The sequence below is a fragment of the Nannospalax galili genome, unplaced genomic scaffold (genome assembly GCF_000622305.1).
Source record: "Nannospalax galili isolate Female #2095 unplaced genomic scaffold, S.galili_v1.0 scaffold263, whole genome shotgun sequence".
NCBI classification, from domain to species: domain Eukaryota; kingdom Metazoa; phylum Chordata; class Mammalia; order Rodentia; family Spalacidae; genus Nannospalax; species Nannospalax galili.
The window spans coordinates 2,629,380-2,649,926 of NW_008350402.1; the positions used below are offsets into that span (position 1 = coordinate 2,629,380).

Below are 20,547 nucleotides of genomic sequence, written 5' to 3' on the forward strand. Positions count from 1 at the left end.
CTTCTACTATACAGTGAGTTCAAGGCCAGCCTGGAATACATAAGAACATGTCTCAAAAGAAAAAATTCCCTCAAAATTGATGTATACATTTAATTCAGTCTGCTCAACTTCAGGAATTTTAAAAAATTATTTTTATTTTATGTGTATTGAGTGTGTTGCATGCATGTATGTAAATGTGCCCATGTCTTGCAATGCTGGTGGAGGTTAGAAAAGGGTGTCGGATTCCTTGGTATAAAATTTAAGTGAGGGGCTGGAGAGATGGCTCAGTGGTTAAGAACACTGACTGTTCTTGCAGAAGACCTGGGTTTGAATCCAAACACTCACATGGCAGCTAACAACTGTCCATAACTCCAGTTCCAGGGTATCCGACAGCCTTCTTCTGTCTTCCTTGCTCATTGCATGACACGGGTGTTCTTACCTACATGCAGGCAATACATGCATACACATAAAATAAAAATAATAAATAAATAATTTATGTGAGGACACTTTATGTGAGAGGACAAAAGTGGCAGAACAACTAACCAGTTTTGAAGAAGGTCAATAAAATGGGAAGGATCACGCCCTCTCATTTTAGAATTTACCATAAAATGACTATAATCAAGATACTGTGTTACTGGCAAAAGGACACACAGAGTAGGAGAAACAGTCCAGAAATAGGAACCCCCCCAAGATGGCCAACTGGGTTTTGATCCAGGTGCTAAAGCAATTCTGTAAAAGCAGGTATCTTAAGTTACTTTCTTGTTGGTGTGATAAAATACTCTGACAAAAATTAGCTTAAGGGCCGGACGTGGTGGCACACATCTTTAATCCCAGCACTCAGGAGGCAGAGGCAGGGGGATCTCTGTGAGTTCAAGGCCTGCCTGGTCTACATAGTGAGTTCCAGGACAGCTGAGGCTACAGGGATACCCTGTCTCAAAAAGACAAAAAAAAAAAAAAAAAAAAAAAAGACAAAAACAATAAATTGGATGTCATCAAAATTTAAAACGTGTTTTGGAAATAGACCACTAAGAAGGACTATCTGGGGCTGGAGATGATGGCTCAGCAGTTAAGAGTGCTTGATGTTCTTCCAGAGGACCCAAGTTTGGTTCTCAGCACCCACATCAGGCAGCTCACAAGCCCCTTTAACTCCAGGGGATCCCACATCCTTTTCTGACCTCTGAGGGCATGCACACATACATAAAAATAAAAATAAAAATAAAACTTAAAAAAAATCTAAGAAAGAGGGGCTGGAGAGATGGTGCAGCAGTTAAGAGCTGACTGCTCTTGCAGAGGACCTGGGTTTGATTCCCAGCGCCCACATGGTGGCTATGAACCGTCCTTAACTCTAGTTCCAGGGGAATCTGACGCCCTCTTCTGACCTCCGCGGCATTGCACGACACGGGTGCACTCACATACATGCAGGCAATACACTCATACACACAAAATAAAAATAATAAATAAAATATTTTAATAAAAAAACTCTAAGAAAGAAAGACTATGTAGTTGTGGTAGCACACACTTGCAGTCCCAACACTTGAGGATCAGGAGTTCAAGGCCAACCTGGGCTACATAAGAAGACTTTCTCCAAGGGAAGAAAGGGGAGGGGAGGGGACTGATGGGCGAGGAAGGGATGGAAGAGTAAGGGAGGAAGATTTTAAGTGCATGGTGGATAAATACTTCTAAATCAAAAAGCAGACAAAAACAAAACAAAACGAAAAACAACAGATAAAAAACAAATATATGACAAAGCATTTCTGCCCAGAATATATAAAGCATTCTTAAAACAACACTAAGAAAATAAATAACTCAATTTCAAAATGGGTGAAAGGGTTGACTCCATGAGAGAAGATACTTGAATAGCAAAAATGTACCTCAACAAAAGGCCTTCAGCATCATTAACCATTCGAGTAACATAAATTAAAACCACAATAAACTACCACTACTTACTACAGTGGTTAAATAAAACAATACTTGTGGGCCAGGCACAGTGGAACATGCTCAGCATGGATTACACAGTGAGTTCCTAGCCACCCTGGGCTATAGAATGAGATCCTGCCACAAAAAAGAAAAAGTGTTTTGTATCATTTTTGCTTCATGCTGGGGGTGGTTCAAGCATTCTATATGCATTAGCTCATTTAAACTTTGCATTAGCGCTATTCAGTAGGCACTCTTATTATCTCTTGCAGAGAAGGAAATTAAGGCATGAAGACACTAAATAACTTCCCCAGAAAGTGCCAGACCACCTGGTCCCAGAGTTACTGCCTTATACCATTCTTACCTCCACTATCAGAGCTTTTCCTTTACGGACTGCTTGTCCACCCCCATCCTTCAAACCTCTCACTCCTGAAGAAAGTTCTCAATGAACCTTTCTTACTAGAAGTTATCGTGAGTACTCCTCAACCTCCCCACAAATGAAACACAAACTGCTCTAGCTACACGAACACAAAAGCCTGTTAACCCTGTTTGTCCCTTGTCCTTGCTCACATCAGATCGTCCTTCCTCCCCAGCCCATGAAGATGTTCTCTCAGCCCATGGGTCCTCTCTTGCTTTCCTGGAAGCCTTGAAGCAGGCATCACAGCTCTGAGCAAAGGTCTGTTTGTCAGTCTAGCAGATGTCTGAGAGGTGACTACCAGGGTAGAGGCTAGAAGGCCTTCCAGACATCAATCCTGGGCCAGAGTCTGGGAAGAACTTCAACCCCCTACCCCCGCACCATCAAGGATTCTTTCTCTTTGGTTTGGATCCCTCCAGTGACAGAGTAACTCAAATATCTACCCACTGGGAGCCAGTGCCTGGGAGATGTCACCATCCTGCTGACCAGAGACTCCATGCTAGCCTCTGTTAGTTACCTCCAGTGGCACACTAGCCCTGAACTTCCACCCACTGGGACCATCCCTAGTCCAGAAACTCCATTTTCAGGCCCAAACATAACACTAAAAAGAAAACAAAAGGCTGCATTTCTCTCCTTCTCTCTGTCATTAAATTGTGAATAATAATACATTTACTTATTCTCCCACTTAAAAAGTTGTTTAAATTCTTTGAAGAATCTTGCAAGGTAGCTTGGCTAGACAGCAGGCGGGACAGTCCAGTGCCTCTGGTGGGGAGGCGAGGGTCTTCCATTTACCTATCTTTTGGTCCAACAAGTAAGCGTTTGGATTGATGGTGTAGTCCTTTGTCTGGACATCGCTGGCTGTGGTGACACCCCCACATACAAATACCTTGCTGTCTCCAATGGAGCAGATAGCATGAGACACATCCAAGGGACAACTGTTGGGCAACAGAGGCACTGAGGTAGTTGACTTGCTGGCCTTTATCTTCTGCAAGTTGATTTCTACGCTCTGCTGGTGGCTGTGTACACGGAGAATGTTATCCTGATGGAAAGAGAGCAGGGGCCGGTGGTTGAATTCAATGGGGAAGGTGATACACTGGACCACTTCCCCCATAGTGGTGTCAAAACAGTCCACTACCCCAACCCGGGAGATATAGCCCTTCACCAAGCATCGCCCAGTGACAATGTACAGGTTCCGGTCACCTTTGGTGATCACAGCTGTGCCATCCATAGGGATGCTCATCTTCCCCACCAGACACCAGGCCTTCTTGCGCTCATCATAGCGATAGATGTTGGAGACATATCGCCGTGGGGCAATGCTCCCACCCACTGAGTAAACTGTACCCCCACAAGTCACCATGGTGTGGAAGACAAGTCCAATGGGCAGGTCAGGTAACTTGGTCCAGGAATTGTCGTCCATGTCATACCGCCAGGCTGTCTTCAGTCCTGAAATCTGCTCAGTGGTGCCACCAGAGATATAAATATAACGACCAGCTGCAGTGGCACTAAGTGCTGCTGCCCGATAGGGCATCTCTGAGAGCTTCAACCACAGGTTCTCCTGGATGATATAGGCAAACACTCCATCGTTGAACTTGCCATGGGCTTTCTGGCCACCGAGGATGACCACTGAATCAAGCAGGGCCCCTTTCCGCTGGTAGCTCAGCAGGCTGCGTGGCCGCTCCTGTTTGCGATCCATCAGGACACTCTCAATCAGGGTCACATGGGCTGAGTTGTTGTCCAAGCCCAGCAGCTTGTTGCTGGCAAACATCAGGGTCTTGTTGGAGACAGCATTGAGACTGATGTAATTGAAGAACTTCTTGAAATACTTTTCCCGCTCCTCCTTCCGAAAATACACCCAATCGATGAGTGTGCTGAGAGCCTGGTCCTCATTGAGCACGTGAAGGTTTTCATCACGAAGCAGGCGGCCAAAGATGACAGGTGGGCACCGCATTAAGTGCATAGAACCCTCAGGACTGGCCCAGAAGTGGAAGTTGTCACGAATGCCAGAGTAGGCCAAGTCTGATACTTCTTTGAGCTCGAACAGCTCAGCTAAGAAGAGGTAATGCAAGCAGTTGGCACGATGAATGGACTTAATAAGGAAGTCATTGCAGTGAATTTGAAGGCGTGGGGTGTTGAAATACTGGGCGCCCCGAAGCAGCTCCTCCACGTTCTGCTCTGAGATCACCACCTTGCCACTGTAGAAGTAATCCAAGAGCTGGTCCACCGTGGATGGACTCAGGTAGTTGGGGTCAATGGTGATGAAGAGCTCATCAGTGGTCTTCATGTCATTGCTGGAGATGAGACTTTTCACCAGTGGAGAGACAGCAACCAGCACATTGCGATGTGCAAAGAAGACGTGGTGATCCACAGTCAATGCCATGTCCCAGTATTCTTTGCGCTTCCTCTGTTTGTTCAAGTTCTGCAGCACAAAGGTGTTGTAGTTTTTCTCTGTGAATTCCAGTCTCATGGTGCTTCTTGTTGGCTGACAGAGGATCAACAGAGGTACTGTAGAGCAGACTTTTTCAGGCCTTTGGGATTCAGACTGGTACTTGTTTGCAGAGCAGCTGACCAGAGAGGAGTGGGGGATGAGAGAGATGGTGATGTCATAGAATGGATGAGGTCATCATAATGCAGGCCTTTGTCAGAGACAAGGAGCCTTTCTCTCCTCTGATGGTGCTGAGCTGCCCACTTCATCAAGACATAGTTTAGGCCAGAATTCCAGAAGAAACTCAGGGATGGATCTCAGTGTTCATCTGGGACTTTCAAACCTCAGTTCAAGGCTTGCCTGGAATGTCAGAGTTGGTTTGGGTGGGGCAGTAGGGACAGGTGTATAATAGGGATTCTGGAAGGGAAGGAGTCTGGGCTGCATATTATCTAGGAGACTGCATTTCCCAGGGGGAAGCTGAAGTCCTGATGAGAGAAAGGACTTGCCTAAGGTCATAGAGGCAGTTGGAAGCAGAGCAGGCCTGGAACTCAAGCTGTGTGTAGGTCAGTATTCCTTCCACCCTTCCAGAAAGCCCAATACACTCAGTTTCCAAGGTCTGATTCTTAGGCCCCACAGTCTCTTTCTCCACTAAAGTTCCTGGGCATCTGAGAAGAAAAGTCCTTTGGTTTCAGGCCTTTGCAGCCAGGACAGCAGTCTTCAAAATGGAGAGGTGGTTGCTGCTCACTGGACTGGAGATGCAGAGCTAGTCAGCCTCAGGAGCACGGGAAGGAGTGGAAACGTTTGCTCCACATTTCCAAGCCTCTAGTAAAATGATGGGGACAGTGCCAAGTCTGCTGTCTCCATCAAGGGTGACTTGTCAAGTTGCTCAGGCCTCAGGCTCCTCTTATGAGATGAGAATAGCACTAGGGATTGCTTCAAAAAGAGTGAAAATGAGACACTAGACAGCGATGAGCACGGCGCTTAGTTTGAGGCAAACGTTCAATAAATGCCAGCTGCTGTTTCTTAATACAACCGTAGTTGGCAGGCGCTGGCGCCGCGGTTGTCTGGGAGACTCTGGGCATCCTCTCGGCCGGTTCCTGCTGCGGCCGCACGGTGGGGCTGCAGGGTCACCGCGCTGCGCACCTCTCCAGCCCCGTCCCCTTTCCACCTACCTGGCTTTGTCGCGCTCCTCGGTGCAAACCGCGGGACCCGGGGCTCACAGCCCGGCAGACCCACATCTCTTACAGATGGGGACACTGAGTCCAGCGGGGGTACATGGCCGCTAGAGAGGAGCCGTTTGGGGCGCTCCCAAGAAGGACCTTGCCATCTGGGCCCTTGTAGTGGCCGGACGGGGACAGGACCTTGCACAGACCCTGATCTCCATTCTGGGCCCGGACCTTCATGTGGCCCTGAGTGCCCCTTCCAAAACCTCTCCAGTCCCTGACTTCGGCTCTCTTAGTGCTGCATGCCACACCTAACCTTTTCCTTATTTGGGGACTTGTGAAATTTATTTTTAAAAATCGCACTCTTTACTACTGACTTTGATCGTCTTGATGCCTGGAAGGGACAGATAGTCTCTTTGGATGTAGTGTCTGCATATTGAAGAAGGCTCAAAACTTTGGTCTCCCATTTGGAGGAAGGCTTATGACTTTCACCTCTTCCTGAGACTCCCTGTGTGGCTCAGCTCAATTCTGTACTGTCCTGCCTCTCTCAGAGAATAGTTCCACTCTGGTGCTTCTCCAGTTCCCATCACTTGAGAAACAGTGGCCATTTGGCTGAAGGAGGCTGCATGGTGCTGATGCAAACACTGCTGACTCCCAGTGGCATCTTGCTTGGCAGACCCTGGGACATCTATCAGAGGCAAGACGGGCAGCGCGTCCCAGAGCTCCAGGACAGGAAGGCGCTCACTCACTGGATACCCGAAGCCAGAAACTGGGCCTGCTGGGTGTCAAGGATGTCTGGAAGGATCTGACTGACTTGACTCACTGATAAACTCAGGCCCATAGAGGAGACTTGCTCAACTCAGGTCACAGCCTCAGGTTTGGACTCAGGGCTCTGTTCGCCTTCCTCCTTACCGCTCTGACTGCAAAGGTCAGTGGGCGATCTGACTTGTGCTCTGATCTTGTTAATTGTGAGGCTTGCCATCTTCAAGAAACCCATTAAAGTACCGAATGCTACTTAGCAAGCCAAGGCAGGAGGGTCCTTGAGCTCAGGAGTTTAAAGTCAGTCTATATAGATAGACCCTTATCTCAAAAGAAAACAAAAGTGGGGTGCAGTGGTATATGTGTGTAATTTCACTCAGGAGGCTGAGGAAGGAGGCTCATGAGTTCAGGCCAGCCTGGACAATGTAGTAAGACCCTGCTGTAAAATGAAAAATTAAAAAATAAATAAGGAAAAAGAATCTCATTAAGCCTAGGGCTGGAGAGATAGCTCAGTGGCTAAGAGCACTAGCTGTTCTTGTAGAGGACCTGAGTTCAATTCCCAGTACCCACATGGCAGCTAACAACATCCATAACTCCAGTTCTAGAGGCTCCGATGTCCTCTTCTGATCTCCACAGGTATTACATGACATAGGTACACTTACATATAAGCAGACAGTACACTCATACACATAAAATAAAATAGTAAATAAAAAAATTTAAAAAGAATCTCATTAAACCTATCTGGGGATGTAGCTCAGATGGTACCGTGCTTGTCTAGCATGCACAAAGCCCTTGGTTTGATCCCCAGAACTACATAAACTAGGCTTGGTGATACATGCCTATAATCCCAGCACTTGGGAGATGGAAGCAGGATTGAGAATTGAAGGTTATCCTCAGCTACATAACCTTGAGTTCAAGGCCAGCCTGGGCTACATGAGACACTCTCAAAAAAAAAAAGTGGGCCAACAAGATGGCTCAGTGGGTAAAGTGCTTGCCCTGTAAGCCTTATGACATGAGGCCCATCCTGGAACCCAAGTAAGAGAGCTGACCCCCACAAAGTTGTCCTCTGACCTCCGCACATGCAAACATACACATCATACCCACATACTTTTTTTTAAAAAAAAAGGAACGCTGAGGCAGGAGACTTGTCACAAGTTTGGGGCCACCCTAGTTTACATAGCAAGCTCCAGGCCAGCCAGGGCTACACAGTGAGACTGTCTAAAAAAAATAAGTGGGAGTACCCATCTGCTCAGCCACATTCTTGTCTGGCTTTTCTTCAGTCTTGGAAAGCAGCTATTCCTTAGTCCCAACCAACTGTGGTGACACCAGCTACAGAGATTGGCTATGTGACAGCATCTGCCACCTGGCTATGTGTGTGTATTGGCGTTTCTAGGAGCCACCAGGAAGTTCATTCCAACTTGCCTCATTTGGCCAGAAAAAGACCTCTGCCACACCCTCTATGTCCCTCACCCCTGGCTTCCTGTCCAGCTCAGCATTTTCCACTTATGGGGATTTTCTAGGAGGAGATCCTAATGTTCTAATCTTTGGGGAGCATCTGTGATATCAGTTTGTTGTGACTCCCTGAGGAGAATGGGAGCACCTTTCAAAGACATACAGAATTAGAAACAGAACACTGAGAAGAGCGTCCCAGTAGCCACTCCTTTTGTATCTGTCTTTGCAGTGGTAGGCCATGAACCTCATGCATGCTTTACCTGGCCTTACTGGGACAGGGTCTTAAAGTTGCCTAGGCTGGCTCTGAACCCCCTCTGCAGCCTAGGCAGTCCTTGAACTTCCAATTCTCTTGCCTTAGCTTTCCAAGTAGCTAGGATTCTAGGCTTCTGTCTCCAGGCCACACTCATTTTTTCATTCATAACTTGGCTACAGATAGCTTAGGGGTGCTGGGGTTCTCTTTCAAACTTACATCATCCTTATGTTTTCAGTAAATTCTCTCCACATGTCTTAGGTCAGACTCCTAGTCCATGGCCAGCCTGGGGGCTGTCTGCCCTTGGATCAGGTATCTATTTTAGTTCACTCATCTGTGTGCTGGTGGGTCACGTGGTTCAAAACACGACTGTTTAAAAGCAGTACAGTCTCCAGGGGAGGGGCTGGGCAAGTGAGTTGGCTCAAGATGGAGTCAGAGTCCTGAATTACCTTAGCCATCAAGTAAAAAGTAAGAATCACATTGAAGGAACTTATTACACAAAGGAAAAGATTTTATTGTCTTATTAGTCAATATCCCTGGATGACTAAGTGGCACAGAGAGAGACCATTCACAGTGCAACAAAGATACGCCAAGGCTCTTGTCCTCAGGCCAACAACAGCTTCCCTGGGCCCCTATCTTGAGAGATGGAGATGCCATGGTTTCAGGGGCACTCAACTGGGCATTCGGGTTGGTCTCTCCCACGTGGACATGGTTAAACAGTTATTCAGGAGGAACTGTGTATAGTTTGATGCAAGGTACAGAATCAGATGAACGTTTCTCAGCCCCCTGCTTGGGACTCCTCCCTGGAGCTTTTGGGCTTGTCACACATTCCAGGAGGGAGCAGTCACACAGCTGCAGCCACAGCTGCCAGGAACAGGCCTGGGTGGCCACTGCCTGGGTGGGGGAAGGACAGAGGCTACGGGTCTTCTTCCAGGGCCCTGAAGTGAGCTCACCCTCACCCCTCCACCACTGACTTCATCGTCCAGGGCTTTGGCCAAGAGCCCAGGCAGTGTGAAGGGCCATCTAGCTGCAAGTAGGGGCAAGGGTACATTCCAGGCCTAGGCCCCCAACCCCCAGAGCCAGGGATAGCAAGTGAGCTCTAAAATTTGGAAGCAATTTAAAAAAATACGTGTGAGGGGGTAAGAGGTGGTGGCGGTTGTGGTATTTGCTCTTTAGAGGTTGAAAACTGTAAGAAAGTAAAGCTTTTCCCTCCGTTTACTCTTTGGCAATTTTATTAGGGAATCCCGGAGGATGCTGGGTGACTTCATGTCTTCCAACTGAGACATCTCAGTGATCTGCGAAATGGAGCCCTGGCTGGCCCGTGTTTCCCAGGCAAGATGCTTTATGTCACATTAATGAAGGCTTAATATTCTTTGCTATCTACCCAAAGTAGATTATGATTCAGGAAGACCACATAAAACCACTTTCATATCTCAGCATCAAAATATTTAGAATATACAAAGTCCAAAAATGGATATTAGAATAAGAAAGGTACAGAAGAAGTCTGCTTTAAAAAATAACAGGAAAGATTTGAAGATTTGATCCCACCCAAATCTAATGAATTGTGGTCTAAGTCATCTGGATAAATGCTTAGGATGCTCACCCTGTAGAATGAGTTGGTGTACAGCTGTCTAATCACATGTGTGCACAGGATTACACACAGTTGTGGCTGACACACAGCTGGTTTTTGTTGTTCTAGGCATTTCATATACACACTCTTACGTCTCCACCTTCCCGTCACATGTGAAAAGCTATTTCTTCGGAGGCAGGACGTTTTCTTCGAAGAAACCCTGGTTGACAACGTTTCCTGCTGGGAAGTATCTGGCCACCACGAAAGAGGACCCATCACTTGCAGATGCCTTTCCCACCCCCATCTTCTTCGTATTCTTCCAGACCATGGCCGTGAAGTGTCCTGTGGGAAACAGGGAGAGAGCAAAAGATGAGCCAGAAGATCACTGGAAAGGATGCTGATGGAATTCTTGAACTCCTGGTCTCTCTTGTCAGGCACAGAGTCTGATGTTTGTAGATGCCAGTCACCAAGGAGAAAGCACACTGGGCTGCCGGGTCTGCAAAGCAGGCCTTGTCAATCAGCCACACAGATTTCAGTCACCTCAATACTTTATCATGATCTGCCAGCAATCCCAGCACAGCCCAGTGGCCCCAGAAACTATGATGCCAGCTTACCCGGCACTCACCCACAGTGCCCCCGCATTCTTTAAGTACCGGGTGATAACTGTTTTATCACCCAATGGTCACTTTTTTATGTCTTATGTGGCACCTCAGAAACATTTGCTGCAGCTAACCTCCCTTCTTTTTGAAGCGCACTCCCACTTTGGGTTCCATGGTATCAGTCTGAGCATTCCTGTAATCTCGCTCTAGGTCTCACTGCTTCCTCTTCCTCAATCTGAGGTTCTCTTCTTTTCTAAATATTCTATTTATTTTTTATTTTATGTGTATGCATGTATTGCCTGCCTGTGCGTAAGTGTACCTGTGTTGTGCAATGCCTACAGAGGACAGAAGAGGGCATCAGATTCCCTAGAGCTAGAGTGACAGAGAATTGTTAGCTGACATGTGGGTGCTGGGATTCAAACCCGGCTCTTCTACAAGAATAGCCAGTGCTCTTAACCACTGAGTCATCTCTCCAGCCCACATCTTCTTTCTACACTCTACACATCAGGCAATTTCATCTTTCCCTGTTTCCCAGATGTATTTCTCCAGTTCCAGACACACAGACCGCATATTTCCACTTGGATGACTCACAGATGCAATCTATCCAGACTTCAGATTACACAAATGTAATCTATCCCAACCCCAGACTTACTCCCCTCCTGACCTCCCATTTGCATCACCAGCACCTCCATGCAACACACTCCAGATGTGGGCCTGCTTTCCTCCATCTCCCTGATATCCCTAACAACAAACCAATCGCTCCTCAAGAATTCAACTCTAAAATCTATCTCAATCTATTTTCTTCCCAAAACCTTGGTCTCACCCACAAGCTTTATCTCTTAGACCACTGCAACAGCTGCCTGACATGTCCTTGGCATCAACTTTGGCCCTCTTTTTATTTTTTTAAACTATTTTATTTATTATTTTTTTAGTTTATGCATATGAGTATATTGTCTACATGTGTGTAAGTGCACCCGTGTCGTGCAATGCCCTTGGAGATCAGAAGAAGGTGTTGGATTCCCCCAGGACTGGAGTTATGAATGGTCGTTAGCCACCATGTGGGTGTTGGGAATTGAACCCCGGATCCTCTGCAAGAGCAGTCAGTGCTCTTAACTGCTGAGCCATCTCTTCAGCCCCCAACTTTGGCCCTCTTTAATTTACTTGTCACTGAATTAGAGTGATCATTCTGAGACCTAAGTCATGTCTGTTTAGTTTCTTCAAGTAAAACTCTTTCACTCACTGCTAGCTGCACCTAGATTAGAAGTTAGTCTTGTGGCCTGGTGGCCTTCTTGGGTACAGCGAGTTAGTTCCTATCAAGGCACCCTTGTACACATTGGCCCATGTGTGGAATGCTTTTTGTTTTTCAGCACTGAGAACTGAACCCAGGTCCTGTTCATATAAGCAAGCACTCTCTCCCTGAACTGTACTCCCAGCCTTTGGAAAACTCTTCTGATGACCAACAGTTTCTTGTTCATTAGGTCTCAGGCTAAATGTCATTTGTTCAAATCTTTCATAATCATCTTTTTATTTACCAAACATCCCCCTCTTGAGATACCCTTACCACACCCTTGATTTTTCCCTTCTACATTCTGACTTGGCTCCTTCACTAGTAAGCCCCACATAGGCAGAGAACAAGTTTCCTTTAAAATTTTTTTGAAGCTGGGCATGGAGGCACATGCCTTTAATCCCAGCACTTAGGAGGCAGAGGCAGGTGGATCTCTGTGAGTTCAAGGCCAACCTGGTCTACATAGTGAGTTCCAGGCCAGCTGGGGCTACAGGGAGACCCTGTTTCAAAAAGACCAAAAAAAATTTTTTTTTAAACAGTTGGAATTTATTTATATTTATATTTTTTATTTTTTTGTCTTTTTGAGACAGGGTCTCCCTGTAGTCCCAGCTAGCCTGGAACTCACTATGTAGACCAGGCTGGCCTCGAACTCACAGAGATCCATCGGCCTCTGCCTCCCACATGCTGGGATTAAAGGCGTGAGCTACCACACCCGGCTGAAACAGTTGGAGTTTAATAAAGATATTTCAATATTGGCCTAAGCATGAGGGTTAAGAAAGAAAGAGGAGTGCTTAGAAGAAAACAAGACACAATTGGAGGGCATGGTGTGGGCTTCTCGAGAAAGCACTGAAAGGAAGACACACCTAATGTGGGAATGGGCTCCTCAAGGGAGCGTGCATTGTATTTTGTCTGGTATTCAAAGAAGAGAAGAGACAGAAAGGGGAAAAGAAAAGCTACACTTATGGTTTTGAGTTAAAACTCAGAAAAGTGGGCAGGCTCAGCAGTGAAGATTTGCAAGCAACTGCCCAAGTTTCTCTTTTTTTTTTTTTGAGACAGGGTCTAATGTATCCTAGGCTAGCCTCGATTTGTAGCCAAGGATGACCTTGAACTTCTGATCCTCCTGCCTCCATCTCCCACATTACAGGAATGTGCCAGCACACCTGACAATTATGCAGTACTGAAGATCAAATCCAGGGCATGCTAGTCTGGTACTCCCACCACCATGCCCAGTTTATGTGGTACTGGGAACGGAATCCAGGGCCTCATGTACATTAGGCAAGCATTCTAGTAGCTGAGCTATATCTATCCCTGAATTTTACTTTTAGTCTGTAGTCCTGGCTGGCCTTGAACTTGTGAATACATGACAATCCTCCTGCCTCAACCTTCCAAGTCCTGGGATTACAGGCATGTTCCACCACACCTGGTTTATTCTTAATTTTTTTTAAATTTAAAATTACACTTATTTATTTTTCATGTGCACGCGTGTGCATGCATATGTGTGTGTGTGTGTGTATGTGTGTGTATACATTCTTTTGGGACAACTTACAGGATTCAGTTCTCTCCTATTCAGGGATCCACTTGGGTCATCAGGCTTGGTGGAAATGCCTTTACCCTTTGAATCATCTCTCTGGTCCATAATTTTAGAATTAAATGAAAATAAGCCCAGCTGGGTGTAATCGAACACACTTGAAATTCTAGCACTTAGGATCATGAGTTCTAGACCAGCTTGGTCTACATAGCAAGTTCAAGCTTCCTTCAGCTACATAAGGAGATATCTCAAAACAAAAACAAAAAACAAGAAAAAGAAACGAATGAAAGACAGTGGCCTCTAAGTACAATCGCACATCTCCACTTAGCCCTAAACCTGTACCTCTGCTCAATAAACTCTGGTTTTCTGCTCTGACCAGAGACATTCTTGTCTGTTCACTCTTGGTTGCTCTGCCTCTGAACACAGCTCCAGGGCTAAGGCAGCCTTGCCAGGCAGTCCAGCTTCTCTGGCTGCCTTTTGGCCAGGACTCAAGCCTTTTCTCACACAGCCTTTTTCTACGGTCACAAGCATTGACCATTGACTGTCTTTGTTTCCCAGAGAGGGAACAAACAGCGATCTATCCTCTGGCTGTCGAGCAACTGACTGCGCAGAAAGTACACATCAGCATGAATGCCTACAGCAGCTTCTCCTGAAGGGCTGACTCTGAGCAAGACACCAAGCAACCTCTCTTCCTCTGGGGAGATTTCTATTTACCTAGAGGTAATTACTTAGGGGTACTTAGAGATGAATTAAAGGACACAACTTCCTTAGCAACCATCAGATACACACTGTTTCTAACACCAACTACCAACAACAGTTCCTTTTTCTTTCCTTCTTTGTCACCCCCTGCCTCTGCCAAGGGATCATATCCTTTTTCCAGCTGTGAACCAAACCTCTCCAGAATATGCCTCTGAAACCACAGTGAATAAATAACGGTATATTTTTGCAAAGGAATAATGTATGAGAAAATTCTTTTTGTACTGATTTGGAGCAATCTCTGACAGGACAAACAGATCACATGTTCTGACACCAGAATGTAAAAGGGGAAAGACTGATCTCTCGTTTCTCTCTCTCTCTCTCTCTCTCCCTTTCTACACACACACACACACACACACACACACACACACAAGCTCAGAATAAGTCTAGAACAATACTTGAGAAACTAGTAACATATTGCTTTCAAATGTCCTGTAAGATTAGTACTCATTTAGACTAAACAAATCTATTCATTTAAATGGAACAGATCAAGGTAATTATAAGAATGTTTTGTTTTGTTTTGTTTTCCACCCAGCACATAGCATGGACCAATGCCCTTCATCACAAGAGGCTAGCTGGGGGAAGTCTGTCAGTCGGAGTAGATTATATGGGATATTTTAAAGACCCTTTCACCTATATGAACTCAGGGAACCCATGAAAAACGATGTAGCAAGAAGCTCGTGACTGAAGAGTCTTGGGAGACAGCATGATGGGTCTGAGGATCTTCAAGGGCCCAGAAGCCCCAATTCTATTCTAATACCTGTGCTGGATCGCTTTAGCTGTCAACGTGACACATGGGTTGAGGGAGCCTCAACTGAGGAACTGCCTCCAATGGACTGGCCCGTGGCCTTGTCTGTGGGGCATCTTCTTGATTGTTGAGTGAGATGGGAGGGCCCAGCCCACTGTGGGTGGTACCATCCCTCCGCAGGTGGTCCTGTATTGTATAAAAAAGCAGGTTGAGCATAGGGCAAGGGAGCAAGCCAGTAAGCAGTGTTCCTCCATGGCCTGTGCTTCAGCTCCTGCCTCCAGGTTCCTGCCCTGAGTTCCTACCTTGGGCTCCCTCAGTGATGAACTGTGACCCAGGAGATGTCAGCCAAATAAACCCTTTCCTCCCCAAGTTGGTACTGGTCAGAGTATTTTGTCACAGCAATGGAGAAGCAAACCAGAACAATACCAAACAAAGTCGTAGTCCTGTCTAAGGCTAGGGTGCCATCCTTTGGAGTAGAGGCTATGGAAGAGGAACCAGGTCAAGAACAGAAGACAAGAAAGTCTTGTTTCTCTTTGCAAGGCTCCATTTCCTCCTTTGCAAAACCAGCAGAATAAAGCTCTGCTTTCAAATGGCATCCAAGGCTGGTATGGCTATGCCTGTAGAGGCGTTTCCCAAGCATCAGATGGTGCGAACACAGCACCAAAATCTTGCTCCAGCATATGTCTGGTTGCTCAAGAATCTTGCTCATGGGAAAAGCAATAGCAGAAACTATGAAATAAAACATCTCTGGACACTATCTTTATTAAAAGGCAGCGGGGCTTTGCCTACACATCTTCAGTCGTTGCTCCCTCCTCCTTACTCAGCGGCAAGGCCATTCTCATCTGAGGCTCCCGCAGCTGCTTTCTACTCCAGCCTGGTGACTTGTCCAGCCTGGACAAGAAATACCCCAGTTCTGCCACAGGGTTGCAAGAGCCCCTACCCGACAGGGTGAGCAGTAAGCCACAGGAAACACTGACTGGTTCTGAGAATGTGTCACTTCCTGCTTCTGAAGAAACTCTCCAGAAGACGAGGGGCGGGGGCAAGTGGCTCTAGCTGTGAGTGGAACAGGAGGGTGAGGGGAAGAAAGAGAACCCCCTTTTCAGTTTCTCTGGTGCCTCTGACCAGATACATTCACACCCCTTCCTGCTCTGGGCTCCGGAAGAGTTGGAGTCAGTCAGAGGAAAGATGAGGAGGGGGCGTGAAGCCAGCGAATGGGACAGAGGAACTCTAGAGCTCGGAAAAGCTGTACCGGCTTTTAATAAGCTAAATGTTCGCTGCTCCGGGCTGGGAAGGGTCAGTAAAGTGCTTGCTGTGGAGGCATGAGGACCTGAGTTTGCATTCCTAGGATCCGAATATAAAGCTGGCAGCCTTTAATCCCAGCACTGGGAGGCAGAGGCAGGCGGATCTCTGTGAGATTAAGGCCACCCTGGTCTACATGGCAAGTTCCAAACTAAGCTAAGTCTATAGGGAGACCCTGTCTCAAAAACAAACAAGCAAACAAACAAAACTCAAATTGAAAAAAAAAATTAAGTAAATAAAAATAAAAAGTCAGCATGGTGGCACATGTTTGAATCAGAGTGCTGGGGTGGGTGGGAGTGGGGCTTGTGGAGTTCACTGGCCATCTGTTCTAGATAAATTGAGAAACTCCAGATTCAGTGAGAGGCCCTATCTCAAAAATGAGGCAGAAAGCAGCTGAGGGAAATACTAAACATTGAGCTCTGACCGTACACGAGATTAGATGTGCGAGATTAGATGTGCACCTGCATGCATACATGAAACACACACACTTACTGCTCACCTAGACTACAGAAGGCCTATTAGAAGGACAGTCCTCCTTGCACCTGAATCACTAACTTTCAGAAGGTGTCTTAGAGGCCACCACTGTGTTCTGCCTTGGACAGGGCAGAAAAAGAATTGACCCAAGAGCTAAGATGAGACTGAGTTTTTTAACATCTCAGACTCACCTGAACCACAGCCTAGAGTGCAAGATTAAGGGAAATGCCTGTGGCTGTGAGGTGTGGAGAGTGAGCAGGAAGGAGGGTGTGTGAGGGATGGGGAGGTTAAAACTAGCTTGTTTCTCTTCTTGATTGCCCTAGGGAGCCACAGCAGGCTAACCTGGAGAGCACTGAGGCAGAGAGGCATGTAGAAGGCTGGCTGCTGGAGAGCTGGATGGATTGCAGGAAGCAACACCAGAGGCAGGATGACCAGTCAGAAGTGCTTCGACAGTAGTTCAAGAACGAAGCACTCAGTTAAAACCCAGGCTCCTTAGGACACACTGCAGTAATACGCAGAGCTTTGAGTTGGGCGACATGATCAGCAGCCTGGGTGTCCTCAGATGGAAGGGAACAGGTATGGGATACATGGTGGTGGTGGGAAAGGGTGGGCAGGTGTTGGGGAAAGGAGAGCTTTGTTCTCTGGGCAAGATTAAACCAGAGAAATATGACTGAACCAATGCAAGAAGGAAATAATTAACTTCCTGAAGATTATTTCCTCTCATAGGCAGACATTCAACCTGAAACCTGCCCAGACCACTAGTGGTCCCTGCCACTTACCAGTTCCTGAGGTGAAGCCAGGCTGCTGGAAGTTGTAGTTCTTGATCTCACTATACCACCTATCAGCCACCTCCTTTCCTGTACATAAAAGACATTGCTTTCAACTCAGCAACAAAGTCCACCCACTGCTACTCCTTCCATCTTTTCTCCAAGCCCCAAACCACCCAACCCACAACTGGATGTCTAAAGCACTGATGAGATAAAACATCTGGGCTGCTCCCTGCAGACTCCCGGGGACTCAGTGTGAAGACAGAGCTTTCACTGGGTTGAGAAGAGCACTGGCCTTGGGTCAAGGGTCCCTAGATGAGGTAGCCTGCATTGGTGTCCCCTGCCTGGCCACTGATACGCTAGAGCATTCTGGATAAGGCCTTTCCCTCTTGGGGCCTCTATAACAAAAAAGTCAAACACAGAGCATTCCAAGGGCCCTCTGGTGATGGTTTGAACTTCTGGGAGGCTGGGCCTCATCAGGTCTGTTTCCTAAAAACTGCACAGGAAAAAAAGCAATTGGGTCAATAGACCAAGGGTCTCTGCTGCCAGCAGAAGGATTCTCATCTTGAGCATCCACTGGTGGTGATGACATGAAGAAGCATTTCCCTAGGGTCACGACATATGATGTGTCAAGTATGAATCACTTTGGGACCTTGTTAAAATTTAGATTCTGGTTTCAGTAAGTCCTGGGATTCTGCATTTCTACCAAGATCCCTGTTGTTGCTATTGGTTCATGGAGTACACATTAGCCATACTTGGGGACCATTTAAAGAAAGCCTGAGGCCTGGGTCCTTCCTCAGATCAGTTGTATTGGTTTCTTGGGAGGAGAGACCCAGGTGTTGGTGCCCAGGGAGCCAACATGGGGCCAGGACAGAACAGCATTCTCAGGACCCATACATCCAGCACCCTCCTCTCAGCCAGCAAGGCCACACAACCTGCAGGCTGAGGAAGAGGCTCAGAGGCCCCAGTCCAGCAGATGCCTTCCCATCCTGGGGAGCAGGCATGTAGCTCACACCCCCATCCTCTGACTTGGGAGGGGTCCTGGCTCAGCTGTGCTGGGGAAACCATGCAGCCTGGGGACTTCCCTTGGGAGCTCTGGGGAATGTGAGGCTCAGGAAAGAGTGACTCCTCCTCTGCTGAAGTTTGGAGAAAGCTCCAAGGAACATGACAGCTCTCACAATTCCTAAAAAGCCACCTCAGGACTGTGGGAGTCAGACAGCTCATGAATGTGTTTGCTCAGTGTGGTGGGGTCATTCCACTCCAGGCCCTGGACGGATGTCTTTTCCTTTCTTTCTTATTTAAAAAGTTTTCATCCCCCGCCCCTTATAAAAACAATACACCTGCAGTGTAAAGAGTAATTTAGAAAAATGCGAGGATGCTCCCTTGCCCACAGAGCCAGGATGAAACTGGCCAGATGCTGTGGTCTCCACGCCCACTCCTCTATCTTGGGCTTCTGGAACATGACGGGTCAGTCTGACTCATCTCTGTTTCCAGCTCCCAGAACACGCTTGGCTCTGAGATGGCCACTGAGGTCAGCCCAGGAGCAGATGCAGGGAACTCAGGGGTTTCCTTTCACCTTCTGATCCTGCGGCTACACCACCACTGAACCACAAGGGCACAGGTCAGGAGAGGTCTGCAGAGGCCCTGTCCTATGTCCAGCTCAGCAGAGCAGAAGGGAGCTGAGAAGGTGACCTACCTGTCTGATCATAGGAAGCCCACGCCAGGTTCTCTCCACACTGGCCACGACTGGACTCTGGACTGTGCTTGAGGATCCTTGTGCTGGCCAAGGCCTCAGAATACCTGTATAATATATCTCCTTATAGGGGGGTCCAACCACATTAGGGTCCCTCTAATGTCTGAACCTCCTTCCCTGCCCAGGCTCACTGGAGAGACATGAAGCATCATTCTGTATAGCCTCAGAGCCTCCCAACAGCCCCATTTCCAGAAGAGCATGCAGAGGCTCAGAGGAGCAAAGGAATCTGCCCAGACCAGCAGCAGAGTGGTATTTCAATCCCCTCTATATCTGAACCCTAGACTCACATCCCTTCAACCACCCAGGGCCCCTCCATGACTGTAGAAGCACCCCCGTGCAGGGTTGGAGCCCACTGGGTGCTGGGGAACTCACTGCTGAGCTTCTTGGTTGAGTTTCTTGCAGAGCTTCAATGGAGGCACACCGTGCTGTGCCCGGTACTCGTTGTGGGCCTTCAGGACCTCATTATTAAACTGCTTGGAAGCTGCAATGATGGGAAGATGGAGAATGGCTCAGGGCAGAGAGAAGACTCACCAAAGGCATACTTCTGGCCACACAGAGATTGCTGCCCCATTCCTGCACCCGACACCCTGGTCAAATGGCTCTGTTCCGCAGCACTGTGCATTCTGCCTCCATCCCTGCCATTACCCACCATGCCTCTGCAGATCAGAGCTCCATGGATTATGCAGGACTTTTTAGGCCATGTTGGGGATCTGAGTCTTTTTCTGAGGCAATGAGGAACTTCTGAAATGGGAGCAGCAGGATGAGCTGATTTGACCTGTGATTCTGAAAGATGGTGCCGGTTGCTAAGTGGAGGTAGAGGGAAGTACAGAGAAGATGCTGGGGCTGGGCATGGGGAATAACACTTCTGAAAGAATATGTCTGAAGGAGACTGGATACCTCAGGGTGGACCAATGGAGTCTTGAGAAGGCCTGGAGTTGGAGCCAAGGGAGAAGCAGCCTAGCTGGGGTAGACAGTGCCCATATGGGGCAGGTGAAAATGTGACAGAGAGGCAGGTAAAGAAAAGAAGATGAAAAGGCAGTTAGGGGAATGGAGTAAGGGGAGAGTGGAGAAAGGGAAGCGGTGGGTTGGCTGTGCTGGGGGAAGAGGTGAAGCCTGTGCCTTGCTCAATTATGAATTCAGAAAAGACAAGGTCCAGGGGCCTAGGGTTAGAGAAATAGTGGGTGGAGGGCAGGAAGGCCAAGAGTGGACAGAAACCATACTGATTTAGACCTGAAACAGAACACCATCCATCCAACATCTTTCATCTATTCAATGTGCGTCCAAAATCATCCATCAAGCCCTCCATGCAGTCACCATTCCCCAAGCACCCACCTGTCCAGCATCCACATTTCCATCATCCACGCAACGCTCACCATCTAGCAATTCATCGTTGTTGAGCAGCAGCACCCACCCA

General features: G+C 47.4%; 2 protein-coding genes across 3 annotated transcripts in view; both read right to left on the reverse strand.

The window, feature by feature from the left end:
- Positions 1–2,936: 2,936 nt before the first annotated feature.
- On the reverse strand, positions 2,937–4,892 carry Ccin (calicin). The gene has a single exon (XM_008847721.1). It carries the CDS (start codon positions 4,770–4,772, stop codon positions 3,006–3,008), a length of 1,767 nt encoding a protein of 588 aa, XP_008845943.1. The 5' UTR covers positions 4,773–4,892; the 3' UTR covers positions 2,937–3,005.
- A 3,952-nt stretch (positions 4,893–8,844) lies between these two features.
- The window catches only part of Glipr2 (GLI pathogenesis related 2), a 20,356-nt gene continuing 8,653 nt past the window's right edge, over positions 8,845–20,547 (reverse strand). The window contains exons 2-5 of one of the 2 annotated variants that reach the window (XM_008847722.3): positions 19,506–19,614; positions 19,077–19,180; positions 17,393–17,470; positions 8,845–10,266 (exon numbers count right to left, since the gene is read on the reverse strand). In XM_008847722.3, coding sequence (XP_008845944.1) covers positions 10,106–10,266; positions 17,393–17,470; positions 19,077–19,180; positions 19,506–19,614 — 452 coding nt within the window. In that variant the 3' untranslated portion in view covers positions 8,845–10,105. The remainder of the gene's footprint in view (positions 10,267–17,392; positions 17,471–19,076; positions 19,181–19,505; positions 19,615–20,547) is intronic. The other variant, XM_017801809.2, reaches the window with a different exon arrangement.

Coding starts and splice junctions, on each gene's coding strand:
- Ccin (XM_008847721.1), bottom strand. CDS start 4,772: ATGAGACTGGAATTCACAGAGAAAAACTACAACACCTTTGTGCTGCAG.